This window comes from Colletotrichum destructivum, chromosome 9, assembly GCF_034447905.1.
Source record: "Colletotrichum destructivum chromosome 9, complete sequence".
Taxonomy (NCBI): Eukaryota; Fungi; Ascomycota; class Sordariomycetes; order Glomerellales; family Glomerellaceae; genus Colletotrichum; species Colletotrichum destructivum.
The window spans coordinates 1,232,505-1,247,879 of record NC_085904.1 but is presented as its reverse complement, the minus strand read 5'-3'; the positions used below and the strand labels follow the sequence as shown (position 1 = coordinate 1,247,879).

The 15,375-nt window shown below is 57.4% G+C and overlaps 7 protein-coding genes across 7 annotated transcripts; 4 read left to right on the top strand and 3 right to left on the bottom strand.

Annotated features, from left to right (window-relative positions):
* Positions 1-724: 724 nt before the first annotated feature.
* Positions 725-3,373, bottom strand: CDEST_13511 (Putative SIS domain-containing protein). The gene has a single exon (XM_062929667.1). The coding sequence runs from the start codon at positions 2,401-2,403 to the stop codon at positions 1,147-1,149; it is 1,257 nt and encodes a 418-aa protein (XP_062785718.1). The 5' UTR covers positions 2,404-3,373; the 3' UTR covers positions 725-1,146.
* Positions 3,374-6,185: 2,812 nt separating this feature from the next.
* Positions 6,186-7,071, top strand: CDEST_13510 (uncharacterized protein; the record flags this gene model as incomplete). The annotated part of the gene is made up of 3 exons (XM_062929666.1): positions 6,186-6,234; positions 6,463-6,830; positions 6,892-7,071. 3 exons carry the CDS (start codon positions 6,186-6,188, stop codon positions 7,069-7,071), a joined length of 597 nt encoding a protein of 198 aa, XP_062785717.1.
* Positions 7,072-7,522: 451 nt separating this feature from the next.
* Positions 7,523-8,901, top strand: CDEST_13509 (Putative phytanoyl-CoA dioxygenase). The gene has a single exon (XM_062929665.1). The coding sequence runs from the start codon at positions 7,682-7,684 to the stop codon at positions 8,642-8,644; it is 963 nt and encodes a 320-aa protein (XP_062785716.1). The 5' UTR covers positions 7,523-7,681; the 3' UTR covers positions 8,645-8,901.
* Position 8,902: 1 nt separating this feature from the next.
* On the bottom strand, positions 8,903-10,508 carry CDEST_13508 (Putative WKF domain-containing protein). The gene has a single exon (XM_062929664.1). The coding sequence runs from the start codon at positions 10,158-10,160 to the stop codon at positions 8,904-8,906; it is 1,257 nt and encodes a 418-aa protein (XP_062785715.1). The 5' UTR covers positions 10,161-10,508; the 3' UTR covers position 8,903.
* Positions 10,509-10,756: 248 nt separating this feature from the next.
* On the top strand, positions 10,757-12,243 carry CDEST_13507 (Putative proteasome alpha-subunit domain, proteasome, subunit alpha/beta, nucleophile aminohydrolase). The gene is made up of 5 exons (XM_062929663.1): positions 10,757-10,963; positions 11,039-11,101; positions 11,228-11,322; positions 11,381-11,593; positions 11,654-12,243. The coding sequence occupies exons 1-5, from the start codon at positions 10,957-10,959 to the stop codon at positions 12,038-12,040; spliced, it is 765 nt and encodes a 254-aa protein (XP_062785714.1). The 5' UTR covers positions 10,757-10,956; the 3' UTR covers positions 12,041-12,243.
* Position 12,244: 1 nt separating this feature from the next.
* On the bottom strand, positions 12,245-12,806 carry CDEST_13506 (uncharacterized protein). The gene has a single exon (XM_062929662.1). The coding sequence runs from the start codon at positions 12,561-12,563 to the stop codon at positions 12,246-12,248; it is 318 nt and encodes a 105-aa protein (XP_062785713.1). The 5' UTR covers positions 12,564-12,806; the 3' UTR covers position 12,245.
* A 520-nt stretch (positions 12,807-13,326) lies between these two features.
* Positions 13,327-15,375, top strand: CDEST_13505 (uncharacterized protein). The gene is made up of 4 exons (XM_062929661.1): positions 13,327-14,270; positions 14,355-14,592; positions 14,649-14,814; positions 14,905-15,375. Exons 1-4 carry the CDS (start codon positions 14,261-14,263, stop codon positions 15,040-15,042), a joined length of 552 nt encoding a protein of 183 aa, XP_062785712.1. The 5' UTR covers positions 13,327-14,260; the 3' UTR covers positions 15,043-15,375.

The window sequence follows — 15,375 nt, the reverse complement described above, 5'->3', positions numbered from 1 at the left end:
GACGCGAGCCCAACACCACCACCGCCGCCGCCGCCGCCCAGAGCCCGGTTTCCGTTTCCCGACGCCCGAGTCTCGCTCGGCACGGAGATCCCGTAATTCTGGTTCAGGCACGGCGAGGATGACAGTTTCTTACACGGAGGTGGGTTCAAGAAACGCCCCCCCCCCCCCCTCCCCACTTGGTGCTCGAGATGCGTAACCCAGGGCATTCGCTCCCTCGGATGTCGCACAGGTACACAGTGAATCTAGGTTCGTTTTCACAAAACAAATCCTTGGGAGAGAAATTCTCAGTGGGAACAGCGTCCGGGACCGGAGCCGACGATGTAAAAAAGGGCCTCACACGAATGTAAAGAAGAAGAAAACAGACTCGCTCCTCACGGCCCAAGGTGGGACGGCCGCCGGGCATCACCGCCGCGGGGTGGGGGATACGATAGACACGTTGGAGAAACTCTAAAGAAAAGACCCCTCCGCCACGTTATTGAATCCCCCTCCCGTCAATCATTCTTTCCAGCCTTAACCGATTCTATCGCGATCTCGAAAAACCCAACTGCGGGACACCTGAATTTGGCCGGGTCAACACTCCCGAGTCCCAAGGCCAAACCTGGTCATAGGGCGAGCCCAGAATGAAAATGAACGTCCGGGGAGGGGACTTCGATGACGCCATGACTCCGACAGAAGGGATCTTGCCTGTTGGCGCCACTAAAGCTTCTGCCTTTTTTTTTTCCCCTCTCAATGTCGGGCATCAATATCATAGCGGGTAGGTAGGTATCCCCACTGCTGGGCACTCGGCAGAGGCTTTGCGCAAAAAGATCACGAGTCACTAGCTTGTCTATTCGGCGATGGCCAAGATGGAGGAGGGGGGGGCAAGGAATATTGCTGTGCGCATTATGTCGGCGCAGTCGCCTGTGCCATTCATTCGGACCCGGACGGTCATTGTCCAGTAGTCCCCGTTCTAAAAAAAAAATAAAAAAAAACATCGCCAAAGCCGGCTCGGAGGCCTGGCTTGTTTTCCCTCAAAGATGATTAAAAAGTAAACCATAAAAACCCGCTTCGCCCGCGTGCTCCCAAAGAAGAGGCACATGTGATGTGGAGATTTCCAATCATTCCCAATATTCCCAATTCGCAGCATCCAGTCGTCGCCCGGCGGCCCTAATCCCGCCGCTCCAAGAGCTTCCCAACCTCCAAGACGCCCACCATCTCCCCGTTGTCGAGGATGGCCAGGATCGAGTCGGAGCTGCAGACGTACTCGCCGTCGTCTGCGGCGCCCTGCATGCTCCTCACAAAGTCCACGGCCCGCCGTATGCTCGTCCCAGACGAGATAGAGAGCATCTCGGCCCGCGGCACCATCAGCCCGGGTATGTCCCCCAGGCGCCGCGCAAAGTCCGCCGTAGCGAGCTTCCGGATTCTGCTCGGCGACGCCACGTCGCCGCCAACACGCACCCACCCGGACGCCGAGTCGTACGCGGCGCGGAAAAGGTCCGCGCCGACGCTGCTGTCTGCGCACAGGTTGTCCGAGTCGACGATGTCGGCCCAGGGGATGGCGAGGTCGATGACGGTCTGCGGCTTCCGGAAGGCCGCGCCGATCGCGCCGCCCGGGTGGTTCCGCGAGAAGACCTGCGCGACGCTCGGGTGCAGCTCCTGCGCCGCAGCGATGGCGAGCGCGTCGCCCACGGCCAGGGCAACCGTCGTGGACGTCGTCGGCGCCGACACGCCGAACGACGCCGTCTCGCTCTCGTGGACCGGCGCTGGCAGGAGGATCGTGTCCGGCCGGAGCTTGATGAGCTCGCAGGTGTCCGGTCTCGTGTGCCCCGTGAGGATGACCAAGGATGCGGGTTTTTCGAGGTGTGGTAATAAGCTGAAGAGTTCCGAGGTCTTGCCTGAAAATGTGATGAACATGAGAATGTCGTGTTTTTGAATAATGCCCAGGTCGCCGTGGAGGGCGTCAATAGGGTTGAGGAACACGGATGTGATGGATAAACTGTTAAAGGTCGCCACCAGCTTGTTGGCGATGTGGCCGGACTTGCCCACGCCCGTAATGATGAGCTTGCCCTTTTCGCCCTTGTGCCGTGTAACTGCCGCGACCGTCCTGTTGAAGCCGTCCCGGGCCACCGGGTCTGTCTCGTACAGATTGGCGACAGCCCGCAACGCCGCGGCCTCCGTCTTGAGGACATGTGTGGCGGCGTGCAGGCGGTCCTGGACTTTGGTGCAGTTCTCGTCACTCTCGGGGATGTCGTCGGGCGATCCCAAGGACAATTCCTCCAGTTCTTCAAAAAACTCCTCCTCGGGCGGGGATACCGGTGGTGAAGGAGGAGAAGGAGGCGGCATTGAGTCGCCGTGAGTTGCGCCGAGCACGTAGACTGCGCTGGTCTGCACCGGTCGGTGCTCCATGTGACGCTGGTCACCCATGTTGATGTGATGGGTGTTGTTCTCGTATAGGAAAGAATAGTTTTCAAGCAACTCTTCGCTTGCGTGGGGGTATCGTCGTCAATGGAAGAAACGGTCAACTTCGTTATCGTTATCGATTCAATCAATGGAGCCAAACAAGTGGTTCCTATGTGCTTCCAGAATTGTCGCCTCGGGGTTGCCGGTCAAAGAATGGCAACTCTGGGCTCTGGAGTTGGTGAACAAATAGGTATGTAGATAGGTGGGTAGGTAAGCTGGGGTCGGCTTCACCTGGAGTTGAGTTGCGGGGGGTAGCGGGAGTCAAGAACAGGGCCGTAGAAAAACTCCATGACGTTGAAGAGTCGCAACTCGGAGACAATAGGATCCTTTTTTTTGTCCGAAGCGCGCGGTCGAGTTAAAGAAGGAAGGAAGAAAAAGGATGGAATACGTAAGTCTATTGTCGAGGGACCGAGGACCCTGCGCTGCGCTGGAGCTGGAGCGAAGAGACTAGGTACACACACACACACACACACACACAGAGAGAGAGAGAGATAGAGAGACCTTCCCAAAACTCACCTTGATTACAGTCCCATCAAGTCGGGGCAACCCTGTAACTAGCTTCAGGCGTAGTGGGTAGCTCGCCCCGATCCGGCTGTCTCCTGGTGCGGCATGTCGCGCGTTGGAGGGGGATGCGATGGATGGCTCTGCATGCCCCGTCTCTGGCGTGATCGAACGGTGTGTGGTGAGTGGTGATTCGTGATTTTGACTCCCACAAGGCCGCAGCAAGGTTGGTAATCAGACAGTACCCGGGCCGCGGGACGGACAGGCACCAATACAAGCCTTTGCGCTTGGTGTTGACCGTGTTTGTCTTCGTCGATGGCGCGCTGCCACTGGGTCCGGGTCATCGAGTCAGGGGGGTGAAATTGGCGAGACCGAACAAAGATACGGGCGATAAAGAAAGCCTTGTCCGCAAGGGATCTAGATAGGCGGTCGGCATCACAAGCAACCCGAGCCTGTTTATTTTGGTGGGGTTTCCGCGAGTCTATGATCCCTCGATGTCTCCCGGGCGTGGTCCGCATGGATTTTGGGATATCGATGCGGGCTAGCGCGGCGATGATGCGTGCAATTGGTAGATGTCAGAATCGACCATCCCATCACTCTGGTATCCTCATATGCCGTAGATTGAGCTCAATAGGAAGAGGTCCAATGGGGACTTCCGGCTGTCCCGCTTCAACCGGCCTAGACAGCTGGAAACGTCGTGAAGCATTCTAGAATTCCTCGGCGTCTTCGGTCGCTTGTCGAGATCGCGGGCGATGCATCGGGTTTCAACGGAGATTTCGGTCGTCCTCTTCAAGGGTACACAGATCGTCGAGGACCCTGGGACCCTGGTCGCGCCAGTCTTTAACAGACCGCAAAAGGCCCGGCCTCCGCTTGCAAATTATGTACGATCCGCTTTCCAGACAATCTCTGGAATTGCGACATCTGGGAACCGCCAGAGGTTCTCGCTTCCATGCATGATGTGAAGCGGCGACGTTGCTCCTGAGTCGTGCGGGCACTCTTTCAAACATTGGGCGGCGATCGACGCCTGGTGCCCTCGACCGTTATCCAGCTTTGGCTCCCCATTCGCAGCTGGGTGATTGTCATAAAGTGCGCCCCGGCCAATTAAATCGCCCATGCTCGACACGGTGTTCCGAATCCGAGTGCTACCTTGCTGTGTAGGCAGTTGGGTGAGGCCGGGCGAACGAGGCTCACTGATGTTCCTGAGGGCAATAACCAACCAACATGTAGCACCATGATCGCGCATCGCGACTCTTTCACCGTCGCGTTGGACAGATGAAGCAATCGTGGACGGCCGAAGCTACGGGTACGAAAGCTGGAATGGTTCGAATGGCCGCTGTGGCCGACCTGATGATGGCGAGACAGAGTATGAACGACGAGCTCTGTGCCTAATTCGTCTCATTCACCCATCTCTTCATTGCTCTCGAAGCCGTTCGGTCTCGTCCAGCATTCACCTTGATGTGGCCATCATGGCGGCTCCGAGCCTCACTGCACGCGCTTCCCCACGGCACGGACGCCTCCGGATCCCGACCCTGACCCTGACCCAGGCCAACGACACGGTAATAGCATGTGGCCCATACCAGGCACTCTCATCTCGGTGAGGTCGGCGGCCGACGCGGCTTACCAGCACATGGAGGCTGGGACAACGGCCCGGCAGCTCGAGCTACCCGCAAACATATACCAAAACCCGAGAAGGGTTCGACGTCAATGGCGGCGATGGACCTTTTGTCGAATTCCCCATCAAGGCGGTTGATTGGTGTCGATAAAGGCGGTAAGCACCCGATTTTGAGTTCTCGGGTCTGACGGTTACGAAGATCGGCGATTTGGCGTCGACTCTATGCTTGGTGCCCGTAACGGTTAGAAGCAGGCCGCCAAGGATTTGTTAGCGGCAGGGCTGCCTCCTCCGAGTCCTCCCTGTTGTGGTCACAGTCGGGGCAAGGCGAGCAAGTTTTGAGGCAGGGCTCGAGCTAACTAAATTGTGAATAGGATAGGTAAGGCGGGGCCAGACAGAGCCGTTGGCCACGAGAAACGTGATTTAGCAGGATGGATCACACACGTATTCGGGGGTTGAGGGCAACGCGTTTGTTTCTGAGATGCGAGATGGACTGATGATACTCATTAGCGATAACGATTTTAGTGTTCCATTACCCCCACGACGAGTTGTTAGGCGCGTGCGGCCCAGCTGGCTGTGCATTAGCGGTTAGCACGGCAGAAGGAACTGAAGATTTGGTTTAGTGTAGGCAGCCATATAAGACGACCACATATCCGTGATTGCAATATCTGTCCTGAACGAACTCCCTAATTCCAGTTCCCCGCCTCAGCCGGTGACTCATGTCTTCATTGCGCTGGCTGGTGCACGGGAGGAATACTTGGCGATGATGATAATGCCGAGATGTTCGTTTTCAATTGCTGGCTGTCGGTGTGAGAGCAATGATAAAATGGCGACGACGACCGGCAGATCGCTGCTCTCGCTATGCGGTACGCGTGCAAAACAGAGCGGTGAGAATTGGGTGTTCTGTTCCTCGCAGCCTAGCAAGTTGCTAGGCTGAGAGTAGGGTCGGAAGTCGCTAACAACATCGATTCCACACTAACATGTAACATGATGGAGGTGTCGCAATCTTGGACAGGATCTGGCGGTTGCAGCAGCAGTGGTGGAAGTGGGCAGTTGGTGATCCGTGAGATGTAGGTGACGGCCCTGATGGATGAGATGAGATGGTGCGGCAGGCCGCTCACCCCGGGACGCCATCTACGTCGCTGTACAGACGCCTGTAGCTGGCGCACATACTTATTGTGACTGGTAACTGTTTTCGATGCTCAGTCTCTGTACCTACCTACCTAAAGTACAGAGTACTGATACTCTCAACCATACGAACACTGGCTCCGGAGGGGATACATGAACCACTTATGCATCTTGTGCTGCAACGCATGTCACTTTCCCCTCCGCCACGCATGCGTAATAGCTGCCAACGGTGGCTTCCCGATTCAGGGAAAGTAGCGTCATAACTGCAACCGGTCTGCCCACCGCCAATCAATGGTTGACCACCCCCCCGGGGGGCCTGCTGTGAAGGTGTTTCCCATCCAGTTGTCTCGTTCCAAGGCACATTTGCCTATCTTCAATCCTGTCCAGCCACCATCCATCTCTCTTTTTCCCCCCCCAGGGCAGAAAGGAGGAAGAGAAGAGAAAGGAAAGAACTGCTTTACCAACCTTGACTACCGTGCCCTGCAGCATCGTCGTTCAAACCGTCAAGATGACACAGGTCTCCGTCTACAGCGCCGCCCTCGTGGCTTTCGTTGCCGGTAAGTTTGGCCTTTGCTTTGGCTTTGGGGAAGAAGGAGGAGAAGAGGTAGAGGGACCCACACAGCATCGTCATTCTTGGCCGGTTCTGAAGTCAGAACCCAGACGCCAGGTGCGCGAGTGTTGAAGCAATACGATGCGATACAATTTGATGATGCCCCTGGAGAACCAGAGGAGGGCCTCGGTCACGTTACAGAGCTCGCGACGCTGACAATCGTCTCCTCTGCCAGCGACGGCGATGATAATCGCATCCATCACGCTGCCCCATTGGGTCACCTACTCCGTCACGGCCACCGACGGCAACGAGTTCTCAAAACACATCGGCTTGCACCGCGCATGTTCGAATCTATACGACCCGCCATGCCAGGAATTCCCGACCGAGGAGCTGTGCAGTAAGAACGGCGAGCGGTACTTCTGCTCCATGTGGCGTTCCGTAGGCTTCCTGGCCTCCTTCTCAACCATCCTGCACCTCGCGTCCATTGTTACCTTTCTCGTCATCATGGCGGGCGGCAAATACAAGCGCGAGACCGGCTGGAAGATCCTCGGCGGCCTTCTGGTCTTCGTCGGCGCCGTCGAGTTTACGTTGATGGGCATCGTGGTAAGTTGGCCACTGACATGCGTCTGGCCGGAACCCAAAGCTAAAAAGAGACGCGTCGCAGGCATATCTCTATGACAACGATGAGCAGTTCCAAGTTCCCGGCTGGGGTTTGGACACCTCCTGGGTGCTCTGCACCATCAGCGCATCCGTCTCCGTTCTTTGCGCCGTTGGCTTGGGCATTTCTGCCTTTGTGCTCCCGCCAGAGGAGGGTTACGAGTTCCTCAACGACCCCTTGCCGTAAGCGACATGCCAGTCGACAGTAACAAATATTCGAGACAAGCCTCGTCTATCGTACGCGCATAGGAAAACTGGCGTCTCATACTTGCTATTTTCGGGGCGATGCATTTCTTGACATGGATCAGGAGTTTTTGTTTCTTACATTCGCCTTCTTCGGGCAAGATATAGGGATGAGTGGTTGCAGCTGTATATGCGCCCGGGATAATTTAAGTACGCACGCATACATACACGAATACAAGACCTTTGAATAAACCTCTCAGCCGGAGAATCAAGGAGACATTGCAAGGTGCCTGGCCAAGTAGGTAGCCACCATACTGGAGACAGGTATGGAAGTGACGACAGCGGGACAAAATATACGACGGAGATAAGCGCTTGCGGGCTGGTGCGGGGCCGGGATCCCCCCCGCATTCTGATATCCATTTTCACCCGCCAAAGTTTATAACGGCGCGCGCCACTCCAAGACTCACATGAGGCCATCACCTTGCTAGGCCTGCTGTTGCTGCACCCGCGACTCATTGACTTTGCGAAATTCCGCCGCATAATTCAAACTGAACTTCCTTTTCGGCGAGCAACTTGGATCACCTTCACATCGGACCCCTCCCCGGCTCATCATCATGACCGTCCCCTCACCGGAAGAGGGTCTGACCCCGGAGCAGCTCGCCCGCTTCCACCGCGACGGCTACCTCATCATCCCCGGCGCCCTGTCCCCGGAGACCGTCGCGGGCCTGCTCTCCGAGACCCACTCGCTGCTGGACAACTTCTCCCTCGCGGACCACCCCATGACGCGCTTCTCCACCGGCGATAAGGCCGACCACGTCGGCGACGACTACTTCCTCTCCTCAGGCGACAAGGTCCGCTTCTTTTTCGAGGAAGACGCCTTCGACGACGCCGGCAACCTCATCAAGCCGAAAGCCCGCGCCATCAACAAGATCGGCCACTACCTGCACGGCCTCTCGCCGCCCTTCGCCGCCATCTCGGACCCGAACCCGAGCAAGGTCGGCGCCGGACCCGTCAAGGGCAAGCCGTCCGCCGTGGCCCGCAGCCTGGGCTTCCGCGACCCGCGGTGCCTGCAGAGCATGGTCATCTGCAAGCAGCCCGAGATCGGCGGCGCAGTGCCCCGGCACCAGGACTCGACCTTCCTGTACACGAACCCGCCGTCCGCCGTCGGCTTCTGGTACGCCCTCGAGGACGCCACGCTCGAGAACGGCTGCCTGAGCTTCCTGCCGGGCTCGCACCGCTGGGCGCCAGTGACGCACCGCCTCGTGCGCAAGGCCGGGGGCGGCGCCGGCACCGAGATGGTGGCCAACGACGGCCCGCGGTTCCCGCCCGGCGAGGAGTACGGCGGCGCGGAGGGTGAGCAGGACGGCAAGGGCGGGGAGTACGTCCCCGGTGAGGTCAAGGCCGGCGACCTGGTGCTGATCCACGGCAACCTGCTGCACAAGAGCGAGAAGAACCTGAGCAGCAAGGGGCGCATCATCTACACGTTTCACGTCATCGAGGCGGAAGGCACGGCGTACGACGAGAGGAACTGGCTGCAGCCGCCCGAGGCCGGGTTCACCAGGTTGTATGCTTCCTAAATGTGTAGACTCGTGGGTATCCATCGATAGAATTCAGATTCAGTCTTGCCCCTTCCCCCCACTTCCTTCCAACACAAACGAACAAAAAAAACAACAAGAAGAAAATCTCCCTTTTAAATCCTGGCATCGTATCGTGGCAACGGCACTGAGCGGTGACGGTGATGGTTTTGTTTGGTACAGGTATGATTGATGCATGGCTTGATACAGTTCGAATCTTTGCAGGTGGTGGTTGCCTTCACCCCAACGAGCCTTTTTTTCACTACTTCTTCGAACCCTTCTTCTTGGTGGTCTCCTCCTCTTCCTCGTCCTCGCTGTCATCCTCACTGCTGCTGTCTTCGGCCTCCGAAGACGACGATGAGCTGCTCGACGTCTCGGCCTCGCGCTGGGCAGCCTGGCGCTGGACCTCGCTCGCGTTGTCCGAGTCGTCTGAGTCGCTGTCGCTGTCGGAATCCGAGTCCGACTCTGAGTCGGAGGATTCGGAGCTCGAGTCGACGTTGGTGCGCCTCTTGCGGCGACGGGCGGTGCTCTGCTTCGTGCCGTCGTTGAGCTTGGCCCTCTTGTCAACGGACTCTTCCTGGACGGCGGCCGCCGGCTCCTCCGTGTCAATGGCCATGGCATCGCTGTCCTCACTATCGGACAGCTCCGCGAGTATCGTCTCGGCCCGCATGCGCTTGACGACCCGCTGGGTGATGGCGACGTCGGTGGACTGTGTCACGAAGGCGGCCTCGTCGAAGCGCTTCCTTTTGGAGCCGGAGCCGGAGCCGGAGCCGAGCTGCATCAGGCCGGCCAGAACCTCCTCATACTCGGACTGCTTCGAGTCCATGTCCGGCGTGCCGTCGGGGAAGGCGGCCTTGCCCTTCTCGGCGTCCTCCTTCTTGACCTCCGCCGCCGTCTCCTTCAGCCGGGTCCTCGTGAAGCCCTTAAGGTCTTGGATGTACTCGTAGAAGGTGGCGATGTCGCTCGAGGGGATGGAGTCGGTGTGGAAGACGCGCTTCATGAGAATGGTCTGGTGGTTCTTGTTGAACTTCCACGTGTCGCGGGACGACTTCCAGGTACGGAGGTACTCAAGGGAGGGCTTGATGTCGGCGGTGGGCTGCTGGGTCGCCGTCTTGGCCGGCTTGGAGCCCTTGCTCTTCTTCCTGTTCGATTCGGCGGCGGAGGCGGCGGTGGGGTTCTTGACGTCTTCGGCAAAGGTGACGGACTTCTGCTTCCTCAGGGTCGGGGTTGCATAGCTTGACGAGTCGTTGTCGGTGCGGGTCCTTTTGAAGGGGGAGGAGCCGTACGCAGGGGTGTTCTGTTGTTGTTCGAGACGTTTCCTTTTGGCGGCGGCGGCGGCGGCCGGGGAGGCGTTGGCGGCGTTGGCGACGGGGCCGCTGGCGTGCCGGTCGTGGTGTTGCTGTCCGTTGGGCTTCGATCCCTCGGTGGGAGCAGGGCCGCCAATCTCTGCGCCGGATGCGGGCTGCTTGAGCTTGAGGCCCAATCGTTTCCAGGCCGGGACTTTTTGGGCGGAGGACATGACGGGCAGCGGGCACACCCTCTCTTTCTTTTCTTTGCTGTCTCTCGGCTTATCTTCTCGAATTCCCTTGGAAGGGAACGAAGGGAGGGATGCTTGCTGCTGCTGCTGCTGCTGCTGCTCCTCGGGCCGCTGCTGTTTCTTTGAACAGGAATTTGCTGTCTGCGCGTTTGGCCGGTCGAGGCGGGCGGAAAATGCAGAATTGGGCCGCTTCGATGTTTTCCACGTGTGATCAGCCTATTAGATAGATTGGAATGCAGTGGCCTCATATACAGTAGTCCTATTGGGCGTAGTGAGTGGTGCTCGATACTGGAAAAATAGATAGTATCGGGAATAGTCCCCTCTACTTTTTTTTTTCTGGCTCTGAATGCCGCCCTGCCAAATTTTTGGCAGCAAAATGCGTTGTCGTTCCCACTGACAGGGGTGCCCCGCTACCGCTACGTCCCTGTCAAGTGCGATACGTACTGGAAAGTGCCGCATGAGCTTAGAGATTGCACGTCGCCTTATGTAAGCTATACGTCTTCGGGTTGCTGCCTTAGAGAGAGCACACCAGTGCAAGGCACCCACTCAGCCTTCCAGCTGGGCCGCTGGAGCTTCCCGTTGTGTCGTCTCGCCTGCTCCAGGCAAGCTCCTGCAAACGCGTCGATATCCAAAGAGCTCCCTCAGAGCTCAACCCCGACCTCAGAACCGGCGACCACTTCCACGTCCACCCATCAACCCCTTCTCTCAGTTCGTGACGACCGAATACGATTTTTTTTCGACGTAATCCGACCAACGCAAACACAACCATACCGCCAAGATGTCGGGTGCGTCGTTCCTGAGCTGGCCTCAACCCTGGCGAACGCCCGTCCATCCTAGCTAACATGACTTTCTCCCATCAGGTGGCTCAGCTTACGACCGACACATCACCATCTTCTCGGAGCAGGGAAGATTGTACCAAGTCGGTATGTAGACCCTTCTCCCGCCCCCCGCGCGAATCGATTGCCCCTCCCTGTGGTGATGCCATTATGCGGGGCCGGCAACGGCATGGCTTGTCACCGACCGAGCTGACGATATACGCTTCCGACTAGAATATGCCTTCAAGGCAATCACAGCCGCCAACATCATGTCGATAGGCGTCAGAGGCAAGGACTGTGCCGTTGTCCTGTCTCAGAAGAAGGTTCCTGTATGTTGAGAATGTCAACGAAGTTGCATGACGGAAGAGGCACTGACCCAATCGCAAGGACAAACTCATCGACCCCGCCTCCGTCTCCCACCTCTTCCAGCTCTCTCCGTCCGTTGGCTGCGTCATTACGGGCTCCATCGCCGATGCGCGTGCCTTCTCCCAGCGTGCTCAGGGTGAAGCGGCCGAGTTCCGGTACAAGTACGGCTACGAGATGCCTGCTGATGCTTTGGCCAAGAGACTGGCCAACATCAGCCAGGTCTACACACAAAGGGTAAGCAGGACATGATTCGAGGTGATGTCGTCGAGACAATGACTTACTCAAGCGGTCTAGGCCTACATGCGCCCCTACGGAGTGGCCACGACCCTAATCTCATTGGATTCCGAGTTCGGACCTCAGCTGTTCAAGTGCGACCCCGCTGGATACTACATCGGCTACAAGGGCACCTCAGCAGGCCCCAAGCAGCAGGAGGCTCTCAACCACCTCGAGAAGAAGCTGCGCAACAAGGATCACGCCCCGGGCGACTGGACGGAGGTTGTCGAGCTTGCCATCACAACTCTCAGCACCGTCCTGAGCATGGACTTCAAGAAGGGCGAGATCGAGATTGGCATTGTTGGAGGCCCCCGCGCGGATGGCGAGGAGGGAACGGACCCCGGCTTCCGGATCCTGACCGAAGACGAGATCGACGAGCGGTTACAGGCGATTGCGGAGAAGGACTGAGGTGGAAGAGACACATTCCGGCTGGTGGAAGCTGGAGTTGGCTGGTGCGTCCGACGATGAGTCCAAGGCGACATTGATTCGTTGACAGGCCAGATCACGCATGACTTCCGCATTGTATTGCAGATGAGAGTCAAAACTGGTTGTCTCGCGAACCCAGATCCCCGCACACGATTGTACTACTAGCCAGCCTACCAACCGTTATAGATCAAGACATTCGGAAGACTTCACAACGACCAACCCATTGGTTGCCGACTTGAGAGCGGCCGCAGAGCCGTTTGTGGCTTGGCTGAGAACTGATTTGAGTAGGCACGACGATGAAAGAGAGGCTGTGTGGCTTAACTGAGGCCAGCGGGTAGAATCTGAGATGCCCATGTCTCGGATAACAAGCAACTCGACGACAGGGACATGAGACACGGAAGACACGGGGGGAAATGGAAGCCAGTCGCGACCTCAAAACGATATCGGGGAAACGGGCGTCGACGTTTAGGAGGGAGGCTATCGTGGCCTCGTGAAACGGCTTCATAGGGCGACCAGTATGATTAGAGTGAATCGAGGCTGAGAGGAAAAGCAAAGAAATACGGAGGGACACGAACCAAGCTTGCCCCAAGGTCAAGCCTGAGCCACTGAGGCCGTTTAGATCTCTCAAGGATATTCTTCTTACCCTTGCGCAGGAGCAAGGTTCCCCCTTTCCTCCGTTAGAGGGCTGCAGAACTCCTCCAGAGGCCGAGACGTGGGCGGTGGAGGTGGATAGCAGGGGGAAAGATAGATGGCGTTCCGAGTCAGAGCTGGATAAGTCAGCCCAGAAATACCTCCGGACCAGTCTCCTTCACAGCAATTGAGTGCCGCGAGGAGAATTTCGTCCCAAATCCCGCAGTCTGCCTTCTGCTAAGTCACAACGGGCAATCGACACGGGACCCTAATGCAGGTGACCAGTATGGCGGTATCGCTTCAGCTGGGAATACAACGTGCCAAACGTGGACAGACGGTCAGCATGTCCCGGCCCATGATTGGACACTGCCCCGGCCTGTCCCCCGTCAAGCCACGGACGTTGTGGAGCAGCACTGCATGCAAAGCTCCAGCCCGCTTCCTAATCCGGCCACCAATATTACGGCTGAAGATCCACCAGCCTTACCTTATTGCGAATCCTTGTCCCGTATCTACACGATGTTCGTAACCAGGGGGGGGGGGGGCAGGAAGAGACTAACTCTACTTACCTACTTAGGTGTTGGCGTTTGGGCTAGAACGGAAACCTCATCGTTTCGCTTTTCGTCATGCTGTGTTTTCACGTGCCCTGCCCCCAGTCTTGGAGTCTCTATGCATGGTAGTCTCTCATCCTTATCCGACCCATGTTGCCCACCACCTAGACAGAGGCTGTAGACGGAGCTTTACACACCCCTCGTCCCCCCCCCCGCCCCCGTTCAGGTCTTAGCATCCCGCGCAGCCTCGTCAGCGACATGTCGAAGAGGGTTGCTGCCCGAACCACGTCGCTCGCTCACTGGCCCATCTCGCCAACATGTCGTCAGTCCCTATGCCCCTCTGGTCTGGACCACGGCTGTCCAGGCATACAACATGCGGGTCTGCATCATCGCCAGGCCTCCCGACAGCCAGAGCAGCCTCTCCCTTGTACGTTCCCGACGTATCCGGGATGTCAGGGCACGTCCGCCAGCTTGGCTAGGGTTCGCACTAGCTTTGAGCTTGCAAAGCCATCCTAACTGCCAGGACCCTGGCATCTATTTTCCGACTCGTCGGTCGGCCACATGGTCGTACTGGGTCGCCGTGGGTATCGTTAGATGAACCGACCACTTCATTGGATCGACACTGCCCAAAGGCCTCATGCATCCCTATGGGGCTCACCACCCGCCAGAACCTTCCGGGACGGCTTTACGGGGCAAGTAAGGGCGGACAGGACTTCGGTGTTCAACTTGGGGGGGAAACAACGCTCTGTGACCTTCGTGATTAATCTCCCTCCGTGTCGTTCGGATGCCGTCGACGATGTACAAAAGGAAAGCCTCATGGCCCCGGTGCTATTCTCATGGTCTTGCCTCAACTAGTGTGTTAATCTGTCTCGACAACAGCCGGTCCCTTTCTTCTCACCGAGACTAATACTAATTCTTGTGTACAATACTTAATTCTGGCTTTGGTTCGAGTGTCATTGCTTCTCGTCAAACTTACCCCCCAGGACCATTGAACGCCGCGACTCGCACGGATTTCTCTCTAACGATGGACGGATGTATGTTATCAGATGGACCCCTTAAGGCACACGCCTGATGTCGGAGGGTTTCGTGGCGCAGACGCATCTAACATACCCCCCCAGTGAACATGTACCGAACAATCAGGGTCGGCGAGGTCCTCTCTGATTTCCGGACCTTGCAGTACTACATTGCGGCAGCTCCCACGGACCCGACAAACATGGAGGACTACTACACCGAGGGATGGGCGGCTTTGCGGCAATGCTCCCTCGACGGTCAGCATATTCTCGACTGCGCGGCCGACACGAGCGTTCCGACGGTAAACGGCGGGCCACTTGAGCAGGAGAAGGCAGAGCTCAACCAGTGAGTCATTTGCCGGCCCTTTCAGGATAGGACGTTTGGCTGACTGCTATCATCAGGTGTATGCTCGACTCTTTCGCCAGGAGACACGAGTGTCAAAAGATCTACTTGCGACAGGCTGCCGCGCAGCGGTGGATCGGCAACCGGGACGGCGTTCTGCAGGGCGGACGGCCGAACTCGAGGAACGGGTCTCATCTGAGGGCGTGTGACCAGCAGTTGAGAGTTGTGAGTCTCTCTACCCCCGAACCTGGCAGGGAAAGCCAAAGAAGCGGGCGGGCTTTTTACGGACGCACTACTAACATGGATGCGCTACAGGAGCTCTCAACGATCACCGACGAGTCAATCTACAACCAGCTGCGGGCGTCCGACCGCTCGATGGGCCGCTGGACGGCCGAGGACCCGAGCCTACGAAGCGTGCAGCGCTGGCTCCGCGCGCGACGAACTTCGGCGTGATGATCACGGGACTAATGTCTGGTCCGCGAGGTGTTATTGAACGACATTGACGCGATACGAAAGTGATGCTGGTTTTGATCTACGAGCATTTGAGCGGAAAGAGTATCACTCTTTCTTTATTTTTCTTCATTTTTCTCTCTTACAAGCATAAACGGCGTATGGAGGATACCGACAATCACAGCAGCGAGCATTCTGGCAATCTCATCATGGCTGTTTAGTTTTTTCTCTCTCTTTCGATTCTTAGCGTCCAGTAGACCGCTCGGGCGGGCTGGATGACTTTCTCTTGGATGAGTCCTGGTCCAGGCAGACCAGAGACCAGTGGAGTCTCTCCTA